This window comes from Sceloporus undulatus, chromosome 1, assembly GCF_019175285.1.
Source record: "Sceloporus undulatus isolate JIND9_A2432 ecotype Alabama chromosome 1, SceUnd_v1.1, whole genome shotgun sequence".
Classification (NCBI taxonomy): Eukaryota; Metazoa; Chordata; class Lepidosauria; order Squamata; family Phrynosomatidae; genus Sceloporus; species Sceloporus undulatus.
Window position 1 is genome coordinate 165,111,110 of NC_056522.1, and position 25,951 is coordinate 165,137,060.

The window sequence follows — 25,951 nt, forward strand, 5'->3', positions numbered from 1 at the left end:
TAATGTTTTGGGACCGTATTCCGCATCCCTACAACTCTCAGTTTAAACTTAATGCTCCAGTTTTGTACAGTTTTGTATATTCAGATACACCCTTTATTTTGTGATCTTACAAGTACTTTAGCAAAATGGGCACCTTATCTATTGATTCTCAAAGCACAAGGCAAAGCATCTTAAAGCAGTTAAGTCAGCTGCTGCTGCTGCTGCTACTGCTAATAATAATAATAATAATAATAATAATAATAATAATAATAATAATGGATTGGCATATCTGGGTATTACTCACATCCCTGAATGTTATGGCAATCAGGATACAAAGTGAACTGAATTGGTAAAAATCCACGCATAGTTTGTTACCCTTATATACAGTATGCACACATATACAAAACATTTTGTTTAGTCCAAATACAATCTCTGGTTTATCTAGTTTCCATTGGGAAAGAATGACAAAATTTAAAAATTTAAAAAAATTAAAAATTGAATTAAAATCAAAATTGGCATTTTAGAAATGACTCAGAAGTACATCTAAATCACACATGACCTGTGTACAAATCAGAAACATATGAGCTCCATAGAGCCATTCTTACAACAGAGTGCAGTATTTATAGAAGGCCACAATGAGTTGAGCAGTTTTTTGGCATGTGTATGTGTTCTTAGGCAATCTGTTTGTTGCAAATGTTGTCACTGGATGATAATGGAACACATGCCACTGGGTGTCAGATTGGATGGGGTGAATAATGTACTTCAAAACCACAGGCATGACACTCTCAATTCAAGCTTAGAAAGAATTGTATGTCAATGCCTGATCTTGATTTCAGGTTGAAAATGATGTTACTCCAGCAGACAAGCCCAAGGTCAAATGACACTACTTACTTCCCAAAAGTTTGTTCTTCAAAAATAGATCTTTTGCTGCCACCTCCATTTCTTCTACAGTCTTGTATGACTGAATGCGGTCGAACAAGACACATGAAGAGACATTCACTGCTAATCCTGCTAAGGTGCTAAGTTGATTTATGATGTCAGCATTGTTCTGTAGCTCCAAACGTATATCATCTGGTGGGGAAATGAAGCAAGAAAAGCTTAGCCTATGAATTATAATGTGTGACTCTCCTTTGCAGGTCACAAGAACACCTAAAAATTGGCAAAAATTAGTTTAATAGACTCTAATCACAGACTAATAAGGGCTCAAAGAAATCTAATCATCATCAATGTCCTGGTACTCACTTGAGTGCAGAAGCTGTATCTATAGACTGTAGATGAAAGTCAGCTGAAATACACATGCACATCCTCTCATACAGAAAATAATGTTTGGTTTGCATCCATTTAGTTTTCTACAAATAGGAAACCATATACATAGCTGTATCTTCTCTCTCTCTCATTCTCTCTCTCTTTCCGCAGAATGAATTGGTATTGTCCACAACCAGGTTCACCCCTTCAGTGACAACTAGACCAGTGGTTTTCAGTAGCTGTCCTAGGCCAGTGGTTTTCCTAGTGTGTTTCAAAGTTTGAGTAGTAGGTTTCTCAGTGAGATGACAAGAAATGGGAGGCAAGGCTTCTTGAAGAGGAAGCTTCTTAACCATTTTTGATTGACCTCTAAAATGTGTGGCTATGGGAGAGAGATGAATATATTTCTGGGTGCATTTGTCATTCATATGAGGACCAATGAACCTGGCCAGTCCCCTGCATGTACTGAATATACATCTTAGAACATTTCTTGAAGTTTTCTGAAACACAGGACAGGTTTCATAACTGATGTTTGTGCAAGTCACTGAGGAGTAAGCCTACAGTAGCTCTGAAACAGAGCAACACAGGAAGCAGAATGCCATCCTAGCACTAGATTTTCTCCAAAGAAGAAGGGCTAGCTGAAACCTAGCTTCTCCACATCTTTCCAAAAAGAGCATCCTATTCCATCTAGCAGTTGCTTGGTGACTGAAGGATGAAGGGAAGGACATTCTGGCCTCTGTTACTGGTTTGTGTTCTTTTGTCACATTCAGGGGTGAAGAAAAAGGAGGACAAGAGGAGAATTCCAGGGTTTTTTTATACATAGTATGATAAAAGAGATTTACAGCTAAGGAGGAGGTAAACTAAAGGCCTAATCTGCCTTCTCTCTGTCTATACAGATATTGTATATTTGTAGATTCCAGTTCACTGAGCAGAGTCCACAATGAAACCTTTAAAGCTAAATTCCTTTGTGTGTTTGTGTATGTGTGTGTTTGCTTTGTATATATGCTTCACAAGGGATTATATTTTTGATGTACATACTGTATATCTTATGTTAACATAGTTTATGTGTTAATGAATGATTTAATAAAAAGAGTGGGGGAGAAGCTAAATTCTTTTGATGCTGTATATATATTGATTTCCATACCTTCAAGTCAGTTATATTATTATGGCAGATCACCATACTCCAGTAGCCAGACTAGATTAAAACAATGCATGACACCTATTTACACACACACATACAGAGAGGGGGCGGGGGAGAGAGAGAGAGATTCCAGAATTGGTTGAATTTAGTGTGACAGGCAAATGGCCTAAGGTTATAATTCTGATCACATTTTCTTAAACTGCTCCAGACCTACAGTAGTTACTACCTCCTTCACTTGTAGCAATAGCCAATTGGGGTATTAAGCATAATAGAAGCATACAAATTTCAGCTGTAAAAGATTCAAGCAATGCATAAAAGCACACTTAGTAACCATGACAATAATTGCTAATAATTACTAATATCTATAAGCTCACATGTAACAATAACCACATGAGTACAATGATGATTTAAGAAAAGCATGGACAAGAAAATCTAAGGCATGTTACAGATCGCCCAAAATGGGCAGTCTCGTGCCGCTGCCGGTTGCTCCACGAGGGAGCCGCAGAAGCCAAACCACGCAGCTCCCTCGCAGAGCAAAAAGAACCCCCAAAATGGCGCTTCTTTCTGCAGTGCGGATATGACGCCATGAGGTGCCAATGGCGCACTCGCAGCGTCATATGTGCTGCATGACGTGCGGATGCAGTGCGTCCGCTACGTAGACATGGCAGCCCCCGTGTGGAACGGGAACCACCATTTTGTAGAGACTGGGTCCATATTAGGGTTAGGGGCATCCGGAAGGGACGCCCCTTTCTAACCCTAATACGGACCCAGTCCATACTTTATGCCCGTGCGGAACGGGCCTAAGACACCCACATTAAAATACTCTTAAACCAATTACAAAAAAATGAATTAAGGTGTACATTTCAGGATCGCCTTACACATAATACTTACCTTTACTGATGTACAAGTGTGTAGAGGAAAAAAGATATATTCATATGTTCCAGTATACAAAAATATCACGTGTCATTTTTAAAGCAAGTACACACTTAAAAAATTACTGCTGATCACTGTTGCTGACATGTACATAAATATAAAAGCAACAATTTTAAGTGTAAGTTCTTTTTTTTAAATGAAATTCAGACCACACACACTCTGCCAGATTTTGACAGCAATATTTCAAATGTATGCCATCAGAGACTGTGCAGTTTGCATAATCATATTCTATAGCAGCTGTTTGACAAACGTCTCATGGGGAATCATGCTCTCCCAAAAACCCTCAAAAGACTCATAAAGACTTTGTGCTCTAAAAAGGAGTGCAAATATATTCTGGGAAAGCTTCAATTACTTTCGTCTTTCCCCAGGATACTCTTCCCCTACAGGCAGAGACAGCAATAGGCTCCTAGGTGGTCAGATCAGCTCACCTCTTAACAATGAAAATGTGTTTTGCTCTCCATGCCAAAGGAATAATACAGCAGCCAGTGGTAGTCCACAGATATAGAGCTAAAGTGAAACTGAGGCCTCATTCCCACTTACCTCTTGATTCACTTCCTGCACTGATTTCTGAAACTGGTTCAGCAAACAACGTGGTTCCCACTATGTTTGCACCGGTTTCACTAATCAGTGGAGGAAACAACAGCCACGGCTTCCCCGCCATGTCTCCCTCCATCCTTCCTGGCCATACCGGGGACAGAGGAGAGGCTGGGGCAGAAGGATAGAGGCAGGCCAGGATGACTGAGGCACACCGTGGTGGAAGGAGAGAGGCAGCCCAGGAGGATGAAGGACCAAGGACAGAGCATGGAGGTATGGCCAGGAAAGCCACTACCAATGGGAACCAAGGCAGATTTAAATCTGATTCAATTCCACTTGGTTTGAATCGATTTATTTCCAAATAAATCGATTCAGCCCAAAAAACACCCCATTTTACCAGTGTCTTTTTGGGTAAAACCCATGCTCCTCCCTTTCCGAATCGCTTCAGGGATTCAAATGAAGTGGGAACCATTGTGGTTTCAACCAGACCGAGATCCGGTTTAAATCATAGTGAGAACAACCCCTGAGAAGCTGTGCTTAATCCATTCCACTATGGATGGAGCAGAGGAGATAAAGGTAGTTCTAGTGGGTCTGAAATTTTATGGGGAGGCAGGGAGGGAGGAATCATAAGATAAACAAATGTGTATGAAATTTGCTACTGTTGACTAACACAATATCTCTGCTATCACTTTATTCCACCACCTCACCCTAAAGGCAAAGGTTCTTCCTGACTCTGTAGAACCATATTACAAAAATACTTCAAACCTTTAGTTTTTCTCATCTTTAGGTACCAAGATTTCCAAATAGAAACTTCTTTTATAAATTGCTGCTTTAGTGCATTTGTCACTCTGAGATGAAGCTTTGTGAAGTTAGTCATTTTATTTCAATTGTACAGAATTAGGAAACACACCCCAAGGATGCAGTTTACCATTCAGTAATCTTATTGTTGAGTCAGCATGTTCCCCAGGCCCAAATTCTACAATGGGAATATATTGTGCAAAATGAAATATATTATGCAAATTCACATAGTTTGAAGGCAAGAGAGTGAAAGAGTGTGAGGGATGAAAAACAAAGTAGAATTTATCTGTTCCTTAATATAGTTTTCTGATGTATTTATACATCACAAAATCTTGTGTTTGGTATGTAAGAACAAGTGCCAGTGATGTGAGGAAAGTATTTTATAAAGTACTGTGAGTGATAATGTCTTATTCCTAACTCCCGAAAAGGCACTCCCCACTTTCATCTCATTCTTCAATATGGTTTCAGTCTTTACTTCAAAGTGAAAAAAATCTAAAACACAATGAGCATCTCATATACCATTTTCTTTCATATCCTTACTTACAAGTCTTCATCTTCCACCACCACTACTACTATACAGTTTCATCTTCATAGGATCATTGTGTAAAACAACTTACCCAACTCATCTATTTGGTTTAGAAGATCAACAGCATCCAGCTCCACCATGAGTTTGATGAACACTTGGACAAAAGGATTCCTCAGTGTATTCTACCAAATGACAAGATAAGCAAATGACAGTTTGCTTAAAAACTGAAAATCAAATGTATTTAGGCCTGATACAGACAGGCCAAAAATAAAGCTGCTTCGAGTCACTTTGGAGGTATGCTGTTTAAATGATACATGTGTCCTAAGAATCCAGAAGCCGCACCAAAGCCACGCTCCATTCCTAAGGACTGGAGTGCAGCTTTGGTGCAGCTTCCAGACTCTTAGGACGCATGCATCATTGAAACACCATACCTTCAAAGTGACCTGAAGCAGCTTTATTCTGTCCTGTCTGTATAGGGCCTTAGACACTTTTCAAAATCAGACCCATGATTGTCAAAGTAGGAAAGTTCACAGGAAATGTTGAAACATTGAGCATTGTGGTTCAAAACTGAACTGTTCCTGAAGTACAGGAGCAGAGCCTAGTTTAGACTGGGACTGGGGTTGGGACCAGGCAGTGGGACTGACCACTGTGTGGATTATACCAGGATTAACTCTATGTATTTTAATTATACAGCACAGATGAAATAAAGGGAAAGTCATGAGCATTAGCAAACTAGGTCCCAGTGTTGGGGGGAAATGGCAGTCTGAAGGAAATCCCCAGTGCGCCCGGTTTCTGTATTCCCTGTAATGTATCTACATTTATTTCAGATTAAAATGAAAGCAGGTATAGGGAGTCAGCTTGGTGTGGTGATTTGAACATTGAACTGGGACTCGGGGAAAGCAGGATTTAAATACTTGCTCAGCCATGAAAACACATTATGTGACACTGGACAAGTCACATCCTCTCAACTTTAGAGAAAAGCAATATTAAACCTCCTCCAAATAAGTCTTGCAAAAAAAAAAAATCGGAGTCAGCTGGTAGGCACATAATTTTCTGAAGCTCACTTTCTCTAAATAAGTCTAGGGGTGCACACTGTTTCATTTGAACCTGGTTTAGTGATATGCACATGTGAATTTGAATCCTTATAGAGATGAACGGTGGAGTTCACATGGCACAAAAGCAGGATGAGAGAGTATATGTAATTCCATCGCTCTTTAAATGAGTCCAGTTTACAGTATAAACTGACCTGAGACCCAGACAAATCTTGCCATGACTAGTTAATGCCTGAATTCACATTCCAAATCCATCTTAAAAGTACTTTAAACAATCCTGATGTGCATGTTTGATAAGGGTTTTTTGACTAGCATATCTGGGACAAAAAGTAAACAATTCCCTCCCATCACTCAAATACTATGAAATACATGTGCTTTTCTGAAATTAATTTCCATTTTGCAAAAAGTATAATGGATAACACCTCTGAAATTTTCATGCAAACCTGCCTATATGGAGTGTGTTATGCTAACTCTGACTACTTTAAAGGATGTAATAAATTCGCAAGCTACAAATAATTCTTATTGAGATGTGGTGGCTCAAGCGGTTAAGATGCTGACTCTGCTGATTGCAAGATCGGCAGGTTGGCAATTCAAGGCCTGAGTGCCGCATGATGGGGTGAGCTCCCATCACTAGTCCCAGCTGCTGCCAACCTAGCAGTTCAAAAGCATGCAAATGCAGGTAGATAAATAGGTACCAATCCAATGGGAAGGTAAACAGTATTCTGTGCAATCACACTAGCCACATGACCACAGAGTAGTCTCTGACAACACTGACTCTTTGGCTTAGTAAAAGAGATGAGCACTGCCTCCTATGGTCGGACACGACTTGACAACCTTGTCAAAAGGGAATACCTTTACCTTTACAAATAATTCTGCCAAACACACACACACACTTTCTCTTCCTTTGTGAGTTAATAAAGACATCACTTGATAGAAGACTAGATGAAATTGCACAACAAAAAAAGGGAACGGCAGTATTATTTCAAAATGCACCTGGCATCAGGAGGGAACAGAAAAAAGCCATAATCAGTTTTCTGAATGTGAGTTTAGACTTGTCAAGAAGTCCTGAAGTTAAAAGGCAAGTTTATTTTAGCTTATTATGCTATAGTGCTGCTTCTTTCATTTCTTATATGAGAGCTAGTAGCAAGGAATACTCAGAGGGAGTTTTTCCAATTCCTTCCTCTGAGATATAGCTTACAGCACCTGGTATTCCTTGACAGTTTCATTCCAAGTACAAATCAAGGCTGACTCTGCTTAGCTTCCACTATCAGATGAAATCTGGTGCCTTTAGGGCATTTAGGTTTGGAACAGAACCTTGTTATTAGTGCCTCTCTTCTTGGGGTACTTTTATAGACCATAGTCATACCACTTTGATAGCACTTTACAATGCTTCCATCCCGTGTAATTCTAGGATTTGCAGTTTATGGCTTAGGTCCAGATTATTTGAAGAACCATATCTTTCAATATAAACCTTCTAGAATACTAAGATCTTTGGGGGAAGGCTTTCTCTTCTGGAACATCTTTCTGCAGGAAGCTAGACTGACCCCCTCCCTGCTTGCCTTTTGTTGGGAAGCTAAGATGTTTTTATTTAATCAGGCATTTAATATATAATCATGCCAGGGTGGCTTTGTGGGGGCGGCGGCAGCTGTGTTTTGGTTGTGCCTATTAGATCTGTGGTAGGGATGTGGTGACTTAGTGGTTAAGACTCCAGTTATGATTATCAGAAGATTGGAAGGTTGGCAGTTCGAGACCCAAGTGCCGCATGATGGGGGGAGCTCCTGTCACTAGCCCCAGCTTCTGCCAACCTAGCAATTTGAAAGCATGTAAATGCAAATAGATAAATGGGTACCACTTCGGTGGGAACGTAATAGCATTCAGTGCAGTCATACTGGCCACATGGCCACCAGAACAGTCCTTGGGAAATGCTGGCTCTTTGGCTTAGAAACGGAGATGAGCATTGCCCTCTACAGTTGCTTCCAACTCGTCAAGGGACTACCTTTACCTTTTTACCTATTAGATTTGTATATTTCTATGTGATGATTTTACACTGTTTTTAGATTATTTTAACTGTTTTGAATTTTTATTGTGATTTTTTAAAATTAATCTGGGAGCCAGCCACCTTGGTTCCCTCCTGAGAGAAAAGTAGCATACAGATGAAATAAATTAATAAATAAATATTTAAAATGTTCAGCCAGGAAGCTTTAGTGCCTTGCCAAAACGAAAATTTCATGATTCCATATGATGTTGCCTCAGCAGATAAAGTGAACTCATGGTACTATGATTCACACTACAAAGTTTTAGTTGTTATGTGTAATGTGAAAATCTTCCCCCACCCAACAGTCAATAGGAAAGAACTCTAGGTTGATAAACAATGTCATGTTGGATCCAGAACTTAGCAAGCTAAAAGAGCAAACTTGTGATAACAAGTTGGTGTGATCATTTCATGTGTAAAGAGAAGACACCAATATGCAAGAGAACACTGTAGGAGCCTGTGAGTTCAGAATGGAACTGGTTTATTTTGCCACCACACATGAGCAACTGCGTTCCTAAAGATTTGGATCTGAGCACATAAAGCTACAAGACCAAGGACAAGAGTGATGTGTGCTGGACTGTATGTTTTAAAGGTGTCTGAAGATGAATAAAAATTGCCAAATCAGCCTCTTTTGATTAAAAAATTAGTCCGTAACAGCTACCTTAAACCAAATAAATGCTGGCCTTATTGCACACTCACTGAATCAATGCACTTATTTCAAGATGAATTGAGGTACCTCATTTTTCATACATACTTGTGGTTTCTTTAATGAATTTATGATGGTGGAATATTGATTTGCTAATTATCCTATTCAATGAGGTATTGCTGTGTATATGTGTTTGGTTTTTTAATTTTACAATACAGGGAAATGAATCTGATTAACTATAATACAGCATGACTATCATATAGGTGAACTAAATTAATATTGAGAAGCTTTAGGAATGCATAACACTGGCATAAACACAGTGATATATTCTTAGTTGATTAATTGGGCAGTTTATTGGGAAATTAATGGTTCTTTTTCTTATTTAAATGTATGATTCCAGACAGGTTTGGGGAACATGCAGCCCAAGAGCTCCATATGTCTCTCCTTTCTATTTATACTTCACTGTGGGCCTCCACCAGCTCCAGTGTATTTTTATTTTAAAACAACAAGAACCTGTTTCATTAAAATGAGGACTATGCCCCAAGAAGCACAATTCTCATATCAAACAAAGCATGCCCAGAAGACCCAAATTAAAGGCTTTCTTGAAATTAGAAGTTACTTCTGGTCATTTTCAGTTCTGATTTTTGGTGTTTTTTTGGAGCCTTGAGATGTAGCAGATGCCAGGGATAAAATTGGGCTCCAGAGTCACTCAAGTTGTCCACCTCTGATTTAGACAAGAGCTAGACAACTATGTTATATAATTTTGTGGGGGAAACCAGGCAAGATAGGAAAGGTGCAAAGTAACAACAACCACCACCACCACTCTGATAATGAAAGATCTGCAGGAGAATCACAGTTGTCTTTAGAGGTGATAACACAGATTTTCACAAATATAGTCTCACAACCATACAAAAGAATAAAATCACAGCCAGGTTAAGACTACATTTTAGATTAGAGAGATTTAGTTGGAAAGCTGTACCTCCACAGTTCATTAAAAACGGTTACGGGGGGAAAAAGCTAAACAAGATTCACTTGAAAACCATAACCTTCTTTGTAGTGGTGCACTGGTTGTGGTAATGATTATCAAGTGAAGCTTGTTTAGCCTTTTTACTAATGGCTTGTAATGAATGATAATGATATAACATACAGAAAAGGAACACTGATGTACAGACAGCAGAAAGGGCTCTCTCATGTACACATGATCTACACTAGGTTGTCAGGACTCCACATATTGGTTGAAATCTCGAGGACTTTCCAGGCACATAAGCAGCACTTCAGGGGAAAGTGTGATTTTCATATATGAGGTGGACATAAGACCTGGGCACCATTTCCACCCATTCATAGTTTGGGCCATGAAGGTATATGTATTGTGCCAGGAACAAAATGAGGAGATCCACCTCCTTGTTGTACAAAGACCTGGTAGCCAGAGCACATGGCCTGTGGGAGAGAACTACCTGCAGGCTGCTAATGAACCTTCCACAAGTTTCCACAGCAGTGTAGAGGACTGGAAAAACTCCCATATGTCATGTGCTCTGTAAGTAAGACTTTGCTGGATTAAAGTCCTAGTCAATATCACACTACATTGTTATAGCACTATTATTCCATTTTCACTGCTATAGAATACTGGAGTTTATAGTTTAGTGAGGGCCAAGAGCTCTCTGGTTGAGAATGCTAAATGCCCCTCCCTAAACTGCATATTCCAGGATTCCACAAGAGGCAGCCACAGCAATATAAGTGGAATAATAGTGCTATAAAAGTGCAGTGTGATAGGATCACTAGTATGAATGGTTGCAACTGCTGCAGCTATTGGGTGCATTTTTTTGCTTGTAAAAAAATATGTTTAGAATTGTTGTTGTTCTTCCATGGCTCTGGGCTGCCTAGCTAGTTTTCACACAAATTTTGCACGCATTTACTTGGACTGCCTTCATTCCATGTAAACAATCAACAGGTTCAGAAGCAGTTTTTGCCTCCCCTGCCTCTGCTGCATCACAGAGACCCACCCTTGATTTCACGTTGTGGCTGTGAAATCTTAGAGAAGAGAATACAGCTGATCTGGCAATCCTAACCTAGGCTAGTCTTTAGAAGTGATTTCTTATACTGGGCTTGAACCTCAATAAAAAAGCTTGTGCAGCTGAGTCCCCAAAGCCCATCTTAATCAAAAGGCAAGTAACAACAATTTTCACTAACAGTAACTTCCCAAAGCATTTTCCAAGGTTGCCCTTTGTAGGGCCTATATGAATAAAGGGAATTCTCTGTACTGTATGTGGATACTCTGAGCAGCTTAGAAACATACTGAAGTGAATATTTAATTTTACAATACAGGGAAATGAAACTGATGAACTATAATACAGCAGGACTATTATATAGGTGAACTAAATTAATATTAAGAAGCTTTAGGAATGCATGACACTGGCATAAACACAGTGATATATTCTAAGTTGATTAATTGGGCAGTTTATTGGGAAATTAATGGTTCTTTTTCTTATTTAAATTTATGATTCCAGACAGGTTTGGGAAACATGCAGCCCAAGAGCTCCATATGTCTCTCCTTTCTATTTATACTTCACTGAGGGCCTCCACCAGCTCCAGGGTATTTTTATTTTTATTTTTAATTTAATAATAATTTGTTTTATTTATATACCGCTATTCCAATGATCATAGCGGTGAACATCAAGTAAGCTAATTAGCAAGTAAGCTAATTTGCCCCCAACAGTCTGGGTACTCATTTTAGCGACCTCAGAAGGATGCAAGCCTGAGAACAAGAACCTGTTTCATTATTACAATGAGGACTATACCCCAAGAAGCAAAATTCTCATATCAAACAAAGCATGCCCAGAAGACCCAAACTGAAGACTTTCTTGAAATTAGAAGTTACTTTTGGTCATTTTCGATTCTGATTTTTGGTGGAGTTTTTTGTTTTGTTTTCTGGAGCCTTGGGAGTGAAGAGAGGTGATCTGTAGCAGATGCCAAGGGTAAAATTGGGCTCCAGAGTCATTTAAAACGTCTGCACTAGTGCCATATGCATTAACAATATACAAAAAATTCTGTCTGACCCATAAAACCCAGTCCATTGAGTTTCAGGGAGGTTATTTATATGGCCATATTTGGGGGGGGAGGATTGAGGTCCAAATGCTGATCATTTTAATTCTGTTCTCTTCTACACACACACACACACACACCTCTCACAGTTCACATACTTAGATCAAGATACTGTTCATTCCATTCATGAAATATGTGGGGGGAAAGCATTCTGACAGTAGGGCAAATGAATCTAGTCTTCATCATGAACAGTCCCCTGGCATATTAAAGGTTTCCAAGTCTGGATATTTAGGCAAAGTTCATTTCTTCTTTGTGAAGAAGAGAAAGAATATTTCCCAGTTTTCACATGTATTTGGACAGACCTGACACAGGAATTAATATTTTTCATACTAGGGAGCTCCGAAATAGGGCAGCATACCTGGAATCCTATACTGTCAGATGCCATGCATAACCATTCATCCAGACCTGCAGGTTAGCTATCACCAAACAAAGCCAACACTGTCTATTAACAAGATGTGAAGTAAATATTTCATACCTTTACTACTGGAATAGTTTCATTTAACATAGCCAGTGAATCCATGAGCAATGGAGAACTGTCCAACCATTCCTGGGATTTTTTTGTCAAATCAGCCATGAGATTCAATGTTGAATTAGACTTTTAACAAATGAAAGAAAACAGAACAAATTGAAGAGTTGGTAAAAAAAAATCCAGGCAATTAAGTAGATTAATGTGACAAAGCTCTCAAAACAAAGTTTTAGTCAAACTCATAATATCCCAGATTTAATTTGCCACCCCATTCACAAAAGCAAGTGGGCACTGTTAACATGGCAACTGTAGTTTTCGAAGCAAATTTGGCAATCAAAATGTGTACATATTTCTTCACTTCTGAGGACTTGCTTTGTTTGAGAGTGTTCTCATTTTGCTTAATAGAATAGCAATAGCAATAGCAGCTTCATTTATATACCACTTCATACTGAACTAAGCAGTCTGTAAGCGGTTTACAACTGTAAGCGAATTTCCCCCAACATGCTGGGTATTAATTTTAGAGTCCTCAGAAGGATGCAAGCCTGAGTCGAGCTTGAGCCTTGGCTGGTATTGAACTCGCAACCTTATGGTTTGTGCGTGAGTCACTGCAGTACAGGAATTTAACCACTGCACCACCAGGGCTTAATAGAAGCTTGCAGTTCTTGCACAAAAGTCATTGTGGATCAAGGAGAACCAAACACACACATAGTTTGTGTGGATAAAAAAAGGCCCAACTTTGCTCATACATATGTATAGTGTAGCTTGGCATGAGGACCAGATTTATTCTCAATTAATCCACCTGTTAGTCAGTGGTACCCAACTCTGGCCCAACTTCAGGAGGTAAGACTTGGAGTGGCAATCACTGAATATATGAGGGCACATCACTGTGTGATTCCCTGTCACCTGGTGGTGAGACATGACCAACAGCCTCTAAGGTGGTCTCAGCCTGACTGACTGCATCCCAAAGTCCCTTAAGGGAATCCCCACAAAAGGAGGGCCCACAGAATGCACTAGTCCTGTCCCCTGAAAACTAGAACAAGCCCTATGCCACACTGCCAAAGTTGTGAGACACAGTAAGTATGAAACAAATGTAACAAAAATCATCATTATACACATTAGAAATCAAATCATAAGATGAATGGCAATGCAGCTGAAGTTACTGTATATACTCATGTATAAGTCTAGAAATGTAGGTCAAAAAATTGACCCAAAAAAACCTGAGTCGACTTATCTATGGGTCAATGTAAGTACTGTATTTTATATCTTATTTAAAAGAAAGAAGCATCCCCTGGTGAAAAGCAAGAGTATAATCTGTCCTGGAAGCATTTACCCTCTATATTCCCTCATTCATCCAGCCTTAAGACTAAGCATATACAGTAGTTATATCTGCTAGAATTTTGTAAGTTCTTTGACATTGTTTTACTTTGCTTCATCCTTTAGATCCTTTGCTATATGCCCTTAAGTTTTATCCTCGACCTATCCACAGCAAAATCCATAATTTGGGCCCGAAAACTTGCCCTCGACTTATATATGAGGTCGACTTATAGTTGAGCAGTCTGGCAGCTCTTTATATCCACCACAGGTGCAGCTGAGTGAAGCCTTTGATTTCAGTCCTGCCTGGGGAAAGGACCCACCTTGCTATGTGCAGCTCAGCTGCATGATTGGTCTCTCTTCCCAAAGCCTATGCAAAGCACACATGTTTCTGGGAAGCAGAAGGACATATGGAGGTGGAAAGATGGTGGTTTCCCTTTTCTCCACATCTCCTGCAAACAGGCTTTCCTAGTAACACAGGGGGCATTCCTTCTGAGTAGCAAGGCCTCTTGTCAAGCAAGTCACATATTCTGGAGATTCATTAGCATTACGAATTCTGCACTTTCCCAAGTTACTGAAGAAACAACCTTCTAATTGGTGTCTGCTGTAAGTACCAAGCATTTTGTAATCACCAAGAACTATTGATTTTATTGAGCGTGACATTACCTTCTCCATGATTGCTCGTGTTTCTGGGGTATCTGGGGTATACAGAATCTTGCCAAGCAGCATGGGCTTTAGGAAAGACCAAATTAACGCCCCTGTAGGTGTTCTAACCAAGTCCAGAAAGAATGATAAGCAGAATTGTGCTACAGAAATGATAAACAAACACAAACACAAGAGGAGTAAATTAGCACACATAACACAGATGTACCAAGTCTGAAAGAGGATGCTTGCCAGAGGGTAGGAGATTCTTGTAGAATCCCAAGGAAGCCCTGTCTTCACATATTGATGTGATGCTGTTTGACAAAGCTAATCCTCCCCAAAGATCTCCCACTGCTGAACTCAGCTAACAAGATTTTTATTGTTCTAGCAAAAACCCCTTCTGTTTAAGGTTAAATGGAGCTTTTGGAGCTCAGAGGAGCCAATGTCAGTATAGTAGAAAAAAAACAACTCCTCGAAATAAAAGCAGTGACCTTTTTGAATACAAAAGCCAAACTCATTGGGGACTTGAGATTTGGCAATGTATTAAAGCCACTTCAGCTACTGCCTAAATTGCTTCAGTTTTCAGATATAAACTTTTTCCCATAAAAGGGTTCAAAGTTTGCATTTCTTTCCAACAAATCTTCAAAAGCCAGCAACTTGTGAAGTCAGTTTTTACATTTTACATTTTCAGTTCTATCCATTCATAGATCCATATTTTGCACAATCTGATCTCGCATAGGCTGGAGGGCCACTACAAAAATCCAAAAATGGCAAACCAAGGCAAACCATTGGTCAGTTAACAAAGTCTTGTCATGGGACTGAATGGCAACGGAAGAATTTCTGAGGTTGGTCTTCTTCAGCACTGCTACTTGAAATCTTTTGCCACTGGACTAACCTGCTCCACATAGAAAAGATATGCTCTGATGCAAAACAGTGGCTCCCCTCCTTCTTGCATCATTTTGCTGTTATGCTAACATGAACAGGAATAAAACCCTGCTCACCTTATTTTGAAACAAAAGGATAAATAGAAATCCTTATTTTTATGACTTTTAATATTTATGTTGCTGTTGATAACTGTCACCAAGTCAGCTTTGATTTATGGTGACCCCATCAATGTTATCAACAGATTTTCTCAGATCTTTCAGACTCAGGATAGTAATTTGGTCTTCCTACTGCCTTCTACCTTTACCAAGCGTTATTGTCTTTTCTAACAAGTCATATCTTCTCATTATAAACAGTTGTAAAGCTCGCATACGATCTCTAAATTTGTTTGAAATTCTAAATTTCTACTAGCTACCTACTTGCTACAAAGTTAAAACAGCTTTCATGCTAAGTGTTTTGAGGCGAGAAAGAAAGCAATTCTGGAATAAAAAAGCAGTGACAGACACATAAACAATAAATTCTTATTGAATTGTGAAGTCAAAGGCTTCCATGGCCGGCATCCATAGTTTTTTGTGGGGTTTTCGGGCTATGTGGCCATGTTCTAAAAGAGTTTCTTCCTAACATTTCTCCAGCATCTGTGGCTGGCATCTTCAGAAAATTGTCTGTGTTTCAATTATTTCAAAACATCTCTTTAAATCACATTGACCTCTGATTAGTTTACAAGGTAGCAAGGTCACCCAGTGGCTGAAAATTAAGGGAAGGGAAAGGAAAGACCTTAGATACATTTAGAACTAATTAACTTGCTTCTTGTGCATCACTCAGGTTAAATTATTGGTACCAATAAGCACAATATCATGAATGCATGTTTGCAGTGGTTAGAAGGTTTCTTTATACAGATTGACATTCTCTGTATGCACCAGTTGTATCAAAATTCCTTTGAACATAAAATGCTGTATGAACAAGAGTTGGGCCTAAACTGAAGTGTGGAGGTTGTAACCATATAGAGATTGCAACCATGTGAATGAAGATTAACACTCTGTGGCTCAGTCATGATATTAAAGAGCACTTTATGGGAAACCTAAGCCATGTCTCTGTTCCCACTGGATCAGATGCAGACTTTGAGGTTGCATCCAGAATCTCTGAAAAGCTAAGGCTGTGTGAAACTCTGCAAAAGGCTTTGGCTGACAGCACTGCTTGAACTGATATAGACAATGATGCTCTTTTCTGAGGGTTCAGCACAAGATGACTACAAACTGGAGGCACATTCCAATGCATAATCTCATCCACATCTAGTACAACTAGTTACTGAGCATGTGGTGGCTTGTTCATACAATGCACATTTTTGTGCAATTTATTTTTTCATAAATGTGAGGGTGCAAAGACCCCAATGACTGAGGTTGTTCAGACAAGCAAGACTATTTTAGAGATAGTAACTGACTGATTTCACATATTCTTGTTTATGACAAATCCTAGTGAAAAGAGGCTAAGGTGAAACTATCTCAAATGACACTGACTTTAGGGAGACTTAACTGGAACCCGCTTCTTCTTGATCATTTTGCTGGATTGTGGTCTTCTGATTTTTCAAGATGTTTTGACTTACAATCTAAGTACTCACTTGAATCAGGAGGAATACCATATTTCTTCATAATACGTTGCACTTGCTCATCTTGTGTAGACGAATAGTAATTGTTCTGCTCTTCAAAATCAGGCAACAAAGATTGGAAAAACAAAGGAGTCATTTCTTGGTTGCAGAAAGCTTTCGAGATGGTTTTAAATATTCCTGTATTTGTGGTTAAGTTGTTTGCCTGATTAAGTGCCTGTGGAAGCAAAAGGACAGTATGTTGACAGAATAAAGATTCAAAGATATACATTAAATAATACTGATATTGCACCATGTATCATCAGAAGCCAGGATGGGTGTAAAAATGGTTAGTTCTATGTGTGGATGTTAAGTTAAAATCATATTAAAATCTTTCACTGGCTCATGAAGGTCAGTTAGAAAAATCTATTTATCTTACCTTGACTTCCTAAACATTCATATGTAAAGATGATGAAGTAACAAACTGCAGAGCATTTTGTATGTTGACAGTAACTACAGAAATTATTAAGAAAGGCAACAAAATTGATAGCTGACATAGTTATTTCCTCTGCTTAGCATGGAGGTACATTAAACAAAGCTATGGTGAACAAAAGCTTTATGTTGCACTGTACTTATATTTTGATGCTTGTAATGTTCCCAAAGGGGTAGCATTCAGCTATTTGTACCGATACCGTCTTGCTGCAATCTCAACTGAATTGAGATTGCAAAGTTTTATCCCACTACCAGTGTGTTAATTAGCTCGCCTGTGCCAGAATGACTGTGTTACTATCAACACTGGACCAATTTTTACACACACACACACACACACACACTTTAACATATTTCTCATTCACACATTTTGCATCTCATTTCCCTTTGATTTGACTGCTTACAATTTCTCCCCTCTATAACCATACATCTACTACTATAGTCCGTTTTTCTTTTGCAGACTACCACAGCTGTCCTTCTGAAAATAGATTCCTTTATACTGAAGGCTTGCAATCCATTTTAGTGAGGAGATGTAGAAAAAAATGAAGGGAGATAAGACTCACACAAAGCAATCCCTGATGAACCTGAGCCAGTGAGACATCCCTCCTCTCATGTAAACCCTGCTTTGCTCTGGCACCTCCCCACATGTTCTCCTCAAAGCAGTTCAAGTGAAAAGCCTTTTCAATACCCACCAGCTATCTTCCCACCCACTGCTTTGTCTCTCAGCTCCCCAAATCTGATTTTATTGCTGGCAGGCTTAAATGGATGAATGGTCTAATTCAAAACCTTATGTTGCTCATAGTAACTGCAACTAGTTACTGTAGAACAGCTGTGATGCTTCTTGCAAAAATGTGACCTAACCACTGTTATCCATGTTCTTGTAGCACCCAGTTACTTTAGTTTGCTGCAATGCACTCTCCACAGGGTTGCCTATGAAGACTACTGGGAAACGTCACTTGGTCCAGGGTACAACAAATAGATTGCTAAGTGGAACATCTTAGTATGGACATATCTCACCAAGGACCCATTCACACTAGACAATCTTAGGCCTGTTACAGACAGCCAAAATAAAGCTGCTTCGAGTCACAGTGGAGGTATGGTTTCAATGATGCATGCTCCTAAGACTCCAGAAGTCACACCAAAGCCAGCTCCAGCCCTAAGGACTTGAGCGTGGCTTGGTGTGGCTTCTGGTGTCTTAGGATGCATGCATCATTGAAAAACCATACCTCCATTGTGACCGAAGCAGCTTTATTTTGGCTGTCTGAACAGGCCTGATGTTATTCCATGGAATCCTGGGATTGCAGCTTAGGGAGGGTTATTTTAGAAGTCTCAAGCAGAAGCGATACTGTCTCATCAAACTCTACTAACCCCCAGATCTAAATGACTTCCACTCTCGGCCAGTTTGTTTCCTTGCACAATTCAGGTTTAGTGCCTGAGTTAAAGGTTTTAAAGGACTAGTGTTTCTGATGGACCTCTGTTCATGTATGAATTAATAATAATCAGTGGTCTCATCTTCTGAGGAAAGTTGAAAGAGAAAAGGGACTTTGTGGTAATAGTACATCTGTTATGAAATTTCTTCCTTTTACTGATTCCCTGGTGCTAATTTTGATTTCTGCATCAGGTTAAAACATTTATGTTTTTCCACTTTATTCAAGGCTTGTATGGATGCTAAAATGCTTTTAAAATGAATTTATCCACCCCATGGTTTGTAAGTGCTTTTGTAAAATGGATGTTATTATTTATATAAACTGGCTTTTGGGTTTGTTTTGTTTTTTAAAAAACTTTTTCCTGCCTTGTTTGGAGTTGGACATTTAGTATAGAAAAAATAGAGGGAAACTATTTTAAATAAATAAAAACAAGTCCAGATTTACTCAAAACTTTGCACTGCAAAGTACAGTAAATGAAGATCATGTACTGGCTTTACTGTAACTTCGTGGCTCCTACTATCCTATTAGAAATTGTTGCTGTTGGTGTGTGCCTTCAAATGATTTCTGACCCTAAGGTGAACCTATCACATAGTTTTATTGGATAGAATTGTTCAGAGGAGGTTTGCCATTGAGGCTGAGAGGATATGACTTGCCCAAGGTGAGGATTTGAACACTGGACTCTGGATGCTAGTCCAGCACCCAAATCAGTACACCATGCTGGCTATCAGAAAACCCTTTCCATAATCTATGAGGAAGGTACTAATTTCTATTATAGATATAATACATATTTTGTTGATTGTTGAATATTTTTGGTGTGTCACCAACACTGTTCAATAATTAGTTTTCAGGATTCCTATTGTATGCCTATTGGGCAGGGAAAACGAACCTTAGACAGTGGTGCATTTCTTGACTGACGCAGCTTTTTAAGAGAATGAATGGCATCTAAAAGTGGACGAACATCTGAAGCAATCTTTTTCTTGAAGTGGTCCAGTTCTTTCAGAAGATCCAATACCTGATCCAGAGAAGTTTGTAACTCCTTGGGGAGAAACATCTAGAACAGACAAGAGGCATAAATATCATAGTCAAAACTAAATGCGCTTGCTTACAAGGGACACAATCCAGGCAAAATGGAGTGCATTGATTTCAATGGGAGTACTAAGCATTTTCTGATCAAAACATTTTCAGACTACAAAAATCCTGACCAAATTGGCTAGAGTGTTTTTGGAGACAAATTCAGGCAGAGGAGAACAACTTGTTTCCCAAGTGATCCCTGCTCAAAACTGATCACACATTTTCTGAAAATCACCTTGGCTTTAGAGAGGGCAAGAAAGTTTTTGAAGATACGTTGTTTAAACACATTCTTGAAAAACAACTGAGTGGAAGATGGTTCTGCATTTTAACAATCTGGGACAGTAAAACACATTCTTCACAGCAGCATTTGGTATAAGCAGCCAAGGACCTTAATATTCCCCACTTCCTGACAATAATTCCAAGGGCATCTAAAGTTTACAGATGAGCATTTACACTCTTCTTGTAACATAGTACAAGATACTGAAGATATTCATAGTGTAGTTGAAGATACAGGTCCCCTTGTCAGAAATTTGACTTTCCTCTGCCATGCCCTCATGGATCTATAGCACTTTCATACCTCCTCCAATAGTAAAGCAAAATATAGAGTCTTAAAATCATGGAGTTGGAAGGAGCCTCATGGGCCCTTGAATCCAACCCACTGTTTAATGCAGGATCTCCAGATGAAACATCCCCAGTAGCTAGCTGTCCAGATTCTTTTAAAAGACATTCAGAGAAACAAAACAAACAAACAGCTTCATTTATATACCGCTTCATACTGAACTAGCAGTGTCTGAGTGGTTTACAACTGTAAGCTAATCGCCCCCAACAAGCTGGGTACTCATTTTAGCGACTTCCTCGGAAGGATGCAAACCTGAGTCACCCTTGAGCCCTTTTGCTGGGATTGAACTCACAACCTTATGGTTTTGAGAGAAAGAGATCCCATGACCTCTCTAGGCAATTGATTCCATTGCCAAACTGCTCTTACTGTTAAGAAGTTTCTTGCAATGTTCAATCAAAATCTACTCTCCTCTAATTCCAAACCATTAGACCTGGTCCTACCCTCTGGGACAGCAGAGAATAAGCCTGCCCTCATCCTCTCTCTGGCAGCCCTTGTGGTATTTAAAGAGTATAATTATGTCACTACTCAGTCTTTTCTTCAACAAGCTGAACATGCCCACTGACCCAAGTGATGAAGCTTTGCTCAATGAACGTTTTCACTCTTTGCTCTCTTCCTTGGCCACTACTGCTGTACCAATCACAACTAGGGTCTTCTCCCAATCTACCAAGTGCCCTTCCTGGTTCTGTCCCTGACCTGTGAATAACCATCCCTGAATCTGTCTCCAGGTGAACATAGGGATCTGAACCTTAGAGGACCTGGCAAGTCTACTACCAAATGGAGGTATTCATCCAAACCACAGCATTGTCCTTCAGCAGAGGAGTATGGATAAGTCTGAGAATGTTAACCTTATTATCAAGGCCTTCCAAGGAAAGGAATAAAATCTAAGGATATAAGGCCAGAATCAAGAAGACAAGACTGAAGTGAGTTTCTTCTATTTATTCTGACCTATACCATCAAGTCCAACTTGAAGCAACCATGCACACAAAAACTACATTCTGCCCTCATCAGGCAAATTACAATATACAAAAAGCACCACCTCTTGATCTGTCATTGTACATAAGGATCGATCCTTAGGTAACCTTTGCCTAAGTACTATAGTGCCCTGTCTCTAAGTCAAGGAACACACCTCATGGATGAATGCAGCAAGTTTATTGATAGTTAAGATTTGCATAGCAGCGAGTCAATTGCCAAATCTGAATCAACAAGCTAAGTTTCACTTCTACAACCTCTTCAAACTCTCCTCCCTCCCATCTTCAACAGTCTTTCCCACACAGTACCGAGCAGCTACATGAACTTGGTTCTCACATAACAACCCTCCCCCCATAGCTGCTCTCCCTTCCCCATACATTTGTGCTACCAAGATGTTTACAACAGGGCTAGGCAGGCCTAACTTAACATGGCAATGAGATAGAAGGGTGACTCTGACAAGTACCTTACATAAGATCGGTGAATTTTGCTTTCCTTCTGAGCTCTTAGAAGCCCAGTAAAAGTGGGCTCTTTTGGAATGCATTCACCATAAGTGCAGAACAGAGTAAATACAGGAATTTAGACATTTGAAATGTTCCAGTCCTAATTAGCAGGGGGGGTGAAGGAAACAGTTGTTTATTGAGATGTGGCAGTGTGAAAGGGGAGAAAAGTTATATTCCTAATTTACTTTTGTAATTAAGTATTCAGGTTATAACTCTGAGTGCTTCACTGCAATTTCGAGCTGGACTGGAGTTAATCATTACTTTATGAAATTCTACAAAGTCATTTATTTAAGAATCTTCTGCCGTGGGCTGAATCTTCAAAAATATACAACCATGGAGGCACAGCAATAGATTTTATAGCAATAATGGTAACATGAAAGCACTGAGCAGAGCTTAATTATAAATTAAGTTTCTTCCAGATAGCACTTGGTGTATTCTAAATGTCTGAGAGCCTCACGCATAAGTGAGAACCAACAACATAAATAAATACCATAAACACGGGGCATTAAATTAAGTTACGCTTTCTTTCTTGTGATATACAAAAGAGCAGAAAATGTGCGTGTTAGTCTAGACAATGCATAGACAACATTTAGGTGACTGTTATGTGCCTTCAAGCCAACTGAGATTTATAGACACACTAACCTATGGATTTCTTGGTCAGATTAATTCAGAAGAGGTTTGCCATTGCCTTCTTCTTATGCTCAGAGTATATGATTTGCCCAAGGTCACCCAGCAGATTTCCATGGCTGAGTTCTAGGCAAATTCAAAACACGACACCATGCTGGTCTTCACAACATATAAGGTGGTGTGTAAGTATGCATATCCCTATACTGTACTAGAAATATATTTTGAAAGTGCAATTTGTGATGCAAACCTTGTACGCAAAGCTGTAGACATCCAGGTAATGAAGAAATGTGACTCCCAAGAGATAAGATTTGTCAGCCCTTTCTGTGAGTGATAAGTTGCAGAACTGCTTTGCTACAACTTCCAGCTTAGCATCAGCAGCATCAATGTTGCAGGACTCCAGCTGGAGTATCTGGAAAATCAGCTGTATTGGCACAGAAAAAAAGCAGGTTTGTAAACAGTGAATTCTCTCAGTAATGAGGATAAATCAGGCAGTTCTCTCTTTTAGAACATTGACCAAAGCCACCTTCCGAAGGGGTTGACGCAACACAGCAGCAACAACAGTAGATGCCATTCTTTGCACAATAGTCAATATATAGGGGAAATTTCCTTAATGTCTTTACATGCAAGAACACCAGCTAAAAGATTCTGTTCCTTTGAGTGTACATGCCACCAGCAGCTACTGTTACCCAACATTTTCCTTAAGGGCAAGATAGGGTTTTCACTAAGTTCCTCCATAGAGAGGAGCACCTTATAAACACTGATATGGAAAAGCAACAGTTGAACTTTCTGGAAAGCACCACTTTGTTTTCTGCAGGTGATTACAATATTAATTCAACCTGTTCTGTGCAGCCAGTTTGTGCTGTTAGCAAAACCTTCATCACAATAAGGACTTCTATTTTAGTAGCAGCTGGCATTTGAAGACCTTTTCGTTCATGTATAAGCATTGTATTTTATTTTGATGGCCACGGTGTCAAACCATGTGTCCATCCATAATTTTAGCAAGATATACTGTAAGCTGAAAAGTTACCACTGAATTATAAAGGAACATACTCCATGAATGGAAAGATCACTAAGAAACATAGGCTACAGAATGATCTCAGCCATGCAATCACAATTATATTTCTATATGCATAAGAATGAGTGTGAGTATATGTAGGGATGTCAATTTTTCTTGCCCATTTTGGGAAAGGACCTGCTGGAAAAATTGTCAAACACCACAACATTTTTCACCTCTTACTATTTTTGTTTTAAAAAACGTTTTTCTGCACAAGCCACTCTGTTTTGCACAAAATATAACGATCTTGGACCAAACCAATTATATTTTGTATGAAATACATTTTTGTTGCAAAACTATTACCTTTTGCACAAAAATGAAAAGTTGGGCCCAGGGAGATAATGCAAAAGATAACAAAGTAATGAGCAAAAACTCTCATATTCATACTTAATAGGAGGAAAAAAAATCTGCAATTTTTCTTTCACACTTGAGAATGAAACAAGAGCCCATTTATATCACTATGATTCCATATTAATGGCCACTTTTGTGTGCATATGGTACTGAGTCTTGAATGAGGAAAAGTCAGCTAAGTATATAATAGCTTTCATAATGAACTTGCCTGTGTTCTGTTTTCTTGAAGCGGTATTTCCATCAGAGCTTTAATACTTTCTGGTGACATTCCTACCACACTTCTGAGATCGTTCCTGAGTCCATCTACATTTCTGAACAGATCTATTAACGTGTCTTTAAAACAGAAATTAAAATTTTTATTTTCTTCCAGGCTTCACCCTGTTTACATAGAGTACTTATAGGAAGAATTCAGAAAGAAGAAAAAATGCCTCAAGAGTGTCACCATGTGGTACATTTCAATGCAAAAGAACTCCAAGGATTTATTCCATTAAAAAAACAACAACAAATTATTTTGCATTCCTGCGCCAAGAGAAATCTGAAGCAGCTGAATCATTTTAAGGCCACTGGTGTTCAAAATTAAACTAGTTTTTTTTCTTGAACATTTTCCATTCATGTACAAATAATAAAGATATTATTAAACCCTTATTAAAGCATATTCCTTCCAAAATGTCCACAGAATAATCCCACTTTTGTTACACATTGCCCAGCTCTTCTATGCCATAAATTTAGAAATAAATACCAATTGCGGATATACAATTTTTCTCCCTAAATCCCTAAATCCTGTCAGATGTGTAAATTTCACTATCAGCAATGTATTCCATTTGCTTTTTTTTTTAACCAATCCTCACTAGACAAAACATCTATTTTCCATTTAAACACAATCTGAATCCTAGCTGTTAGCAATAGGTTAATCATTAATTCTATTATTTTCCTGCCTTACAAAATACTTCACTCTAATGGCATGGATGATGCTATTATGGGCAGGTGAATGAGCCCCCAGTGATATGGCTGATTATATTAGTCCATAATAGTATTGCCTGAGTAGATATCCAGTACTGTATTATAATACTATTATTGAAATGAATAACATTAGCTGTGCTGTCAGGGGCTCATTCACCAGCTCAGCATTCAATATGATATATGCACAACCTTTTAATAATGTCCTTCTGTTGTCTACATAGGCCAAAAACAGTTCAGGCATCTACACATACAAAAAAATGCATGCACCCTGATGTATGTAATAACATTCAAAATCTAGTGGGTGAATGTTTCAATCTGCTGCTGACCTGAAATCACCATTACTCAGCAAAAGAATTTCAAAGAAAGACTCCAGCATAAAATTGCCAAAGTTGAATTAATCCATTAGTTCTACTACATTTCTCTGGAGATGCACCCACACTGTAGAAAAGATACAGTTTGCCAGGATTTTAAGTGGTGTAGCTCCATCCTATGGAATCCTGGGATCTGTAATTTTACCATTTCTTTAGCTGTCTCTGCCAAAGTGTGTTGGTGCCTCACAAAACTACAAATCGCAAGATTCTGTAGGACGGAGCAGTGACAGTTAAAGTGGTGTCAAACTGCATTCTTTCTACAATGTAGATGCACCCTGGGATTCATTAGAAACCAAGATTTAAAATGAACTTTGGAAATAGCAAATGGATGCTAAGGCTCTTTCCCACTGCACAATGATAGCACTGTGATTCCACATTAATGGCCATGGATGCATTTTGTGGAGTCCTGGGATGTGTAGTTTTATAAGAGGTACCAATGGAGCTTTTTGGCTGAGGCTTGTAAAGGCCCCTCCCTATACAGCCACTCCCAGGATGTCATAGGATTTTCCCATGATAGTTAAAGTGGAATCACAGAGCTATAACTGTGTACTGTAGTGTGAATGCTCCAGAGTATATTGCCACAAATAACAGCTTTCATGAATTGCCATTGTTCTTATCTTTCTTACTACATTTGAGCTTTACAAAGAAACA

The 25,951-nt window shown here is 39.0% G+C and overlaps 1 protein-coding gene across 1 annotated transcript in view; it reads right to left on the reverse strand.

Annotated features, from left to right (window-relative positions):
* ABCA12 (ATP binding cassette subfamily A member 12) overlaps positions 1-25,951 on the reverse strand; it is a 144,452-nt gene that overhangs the window by 66,389 nt on the left and 52,112 nt on the right. The window contains 8 exon segments of the mRNA XM_042457768.1: positions 871-1,050; positions 5,245-5,335; positions 12,458-12,577; positions 14,426-14,565; positions 16,899-17,100; positions 19,665-19,829; positions 22,812-22,985; positions 24,178-24,302. Coding sequence (XP_042313702.1) covers positions 871-1,050; positions 5,245-5,335; positions 12,458-12,577; positions 14,426-14,565; positions 16,899-17,100; positions 19,665-19,829; positions 22,812-22,985; positions 24,178-24,302 — 1,197 coding nt within the window.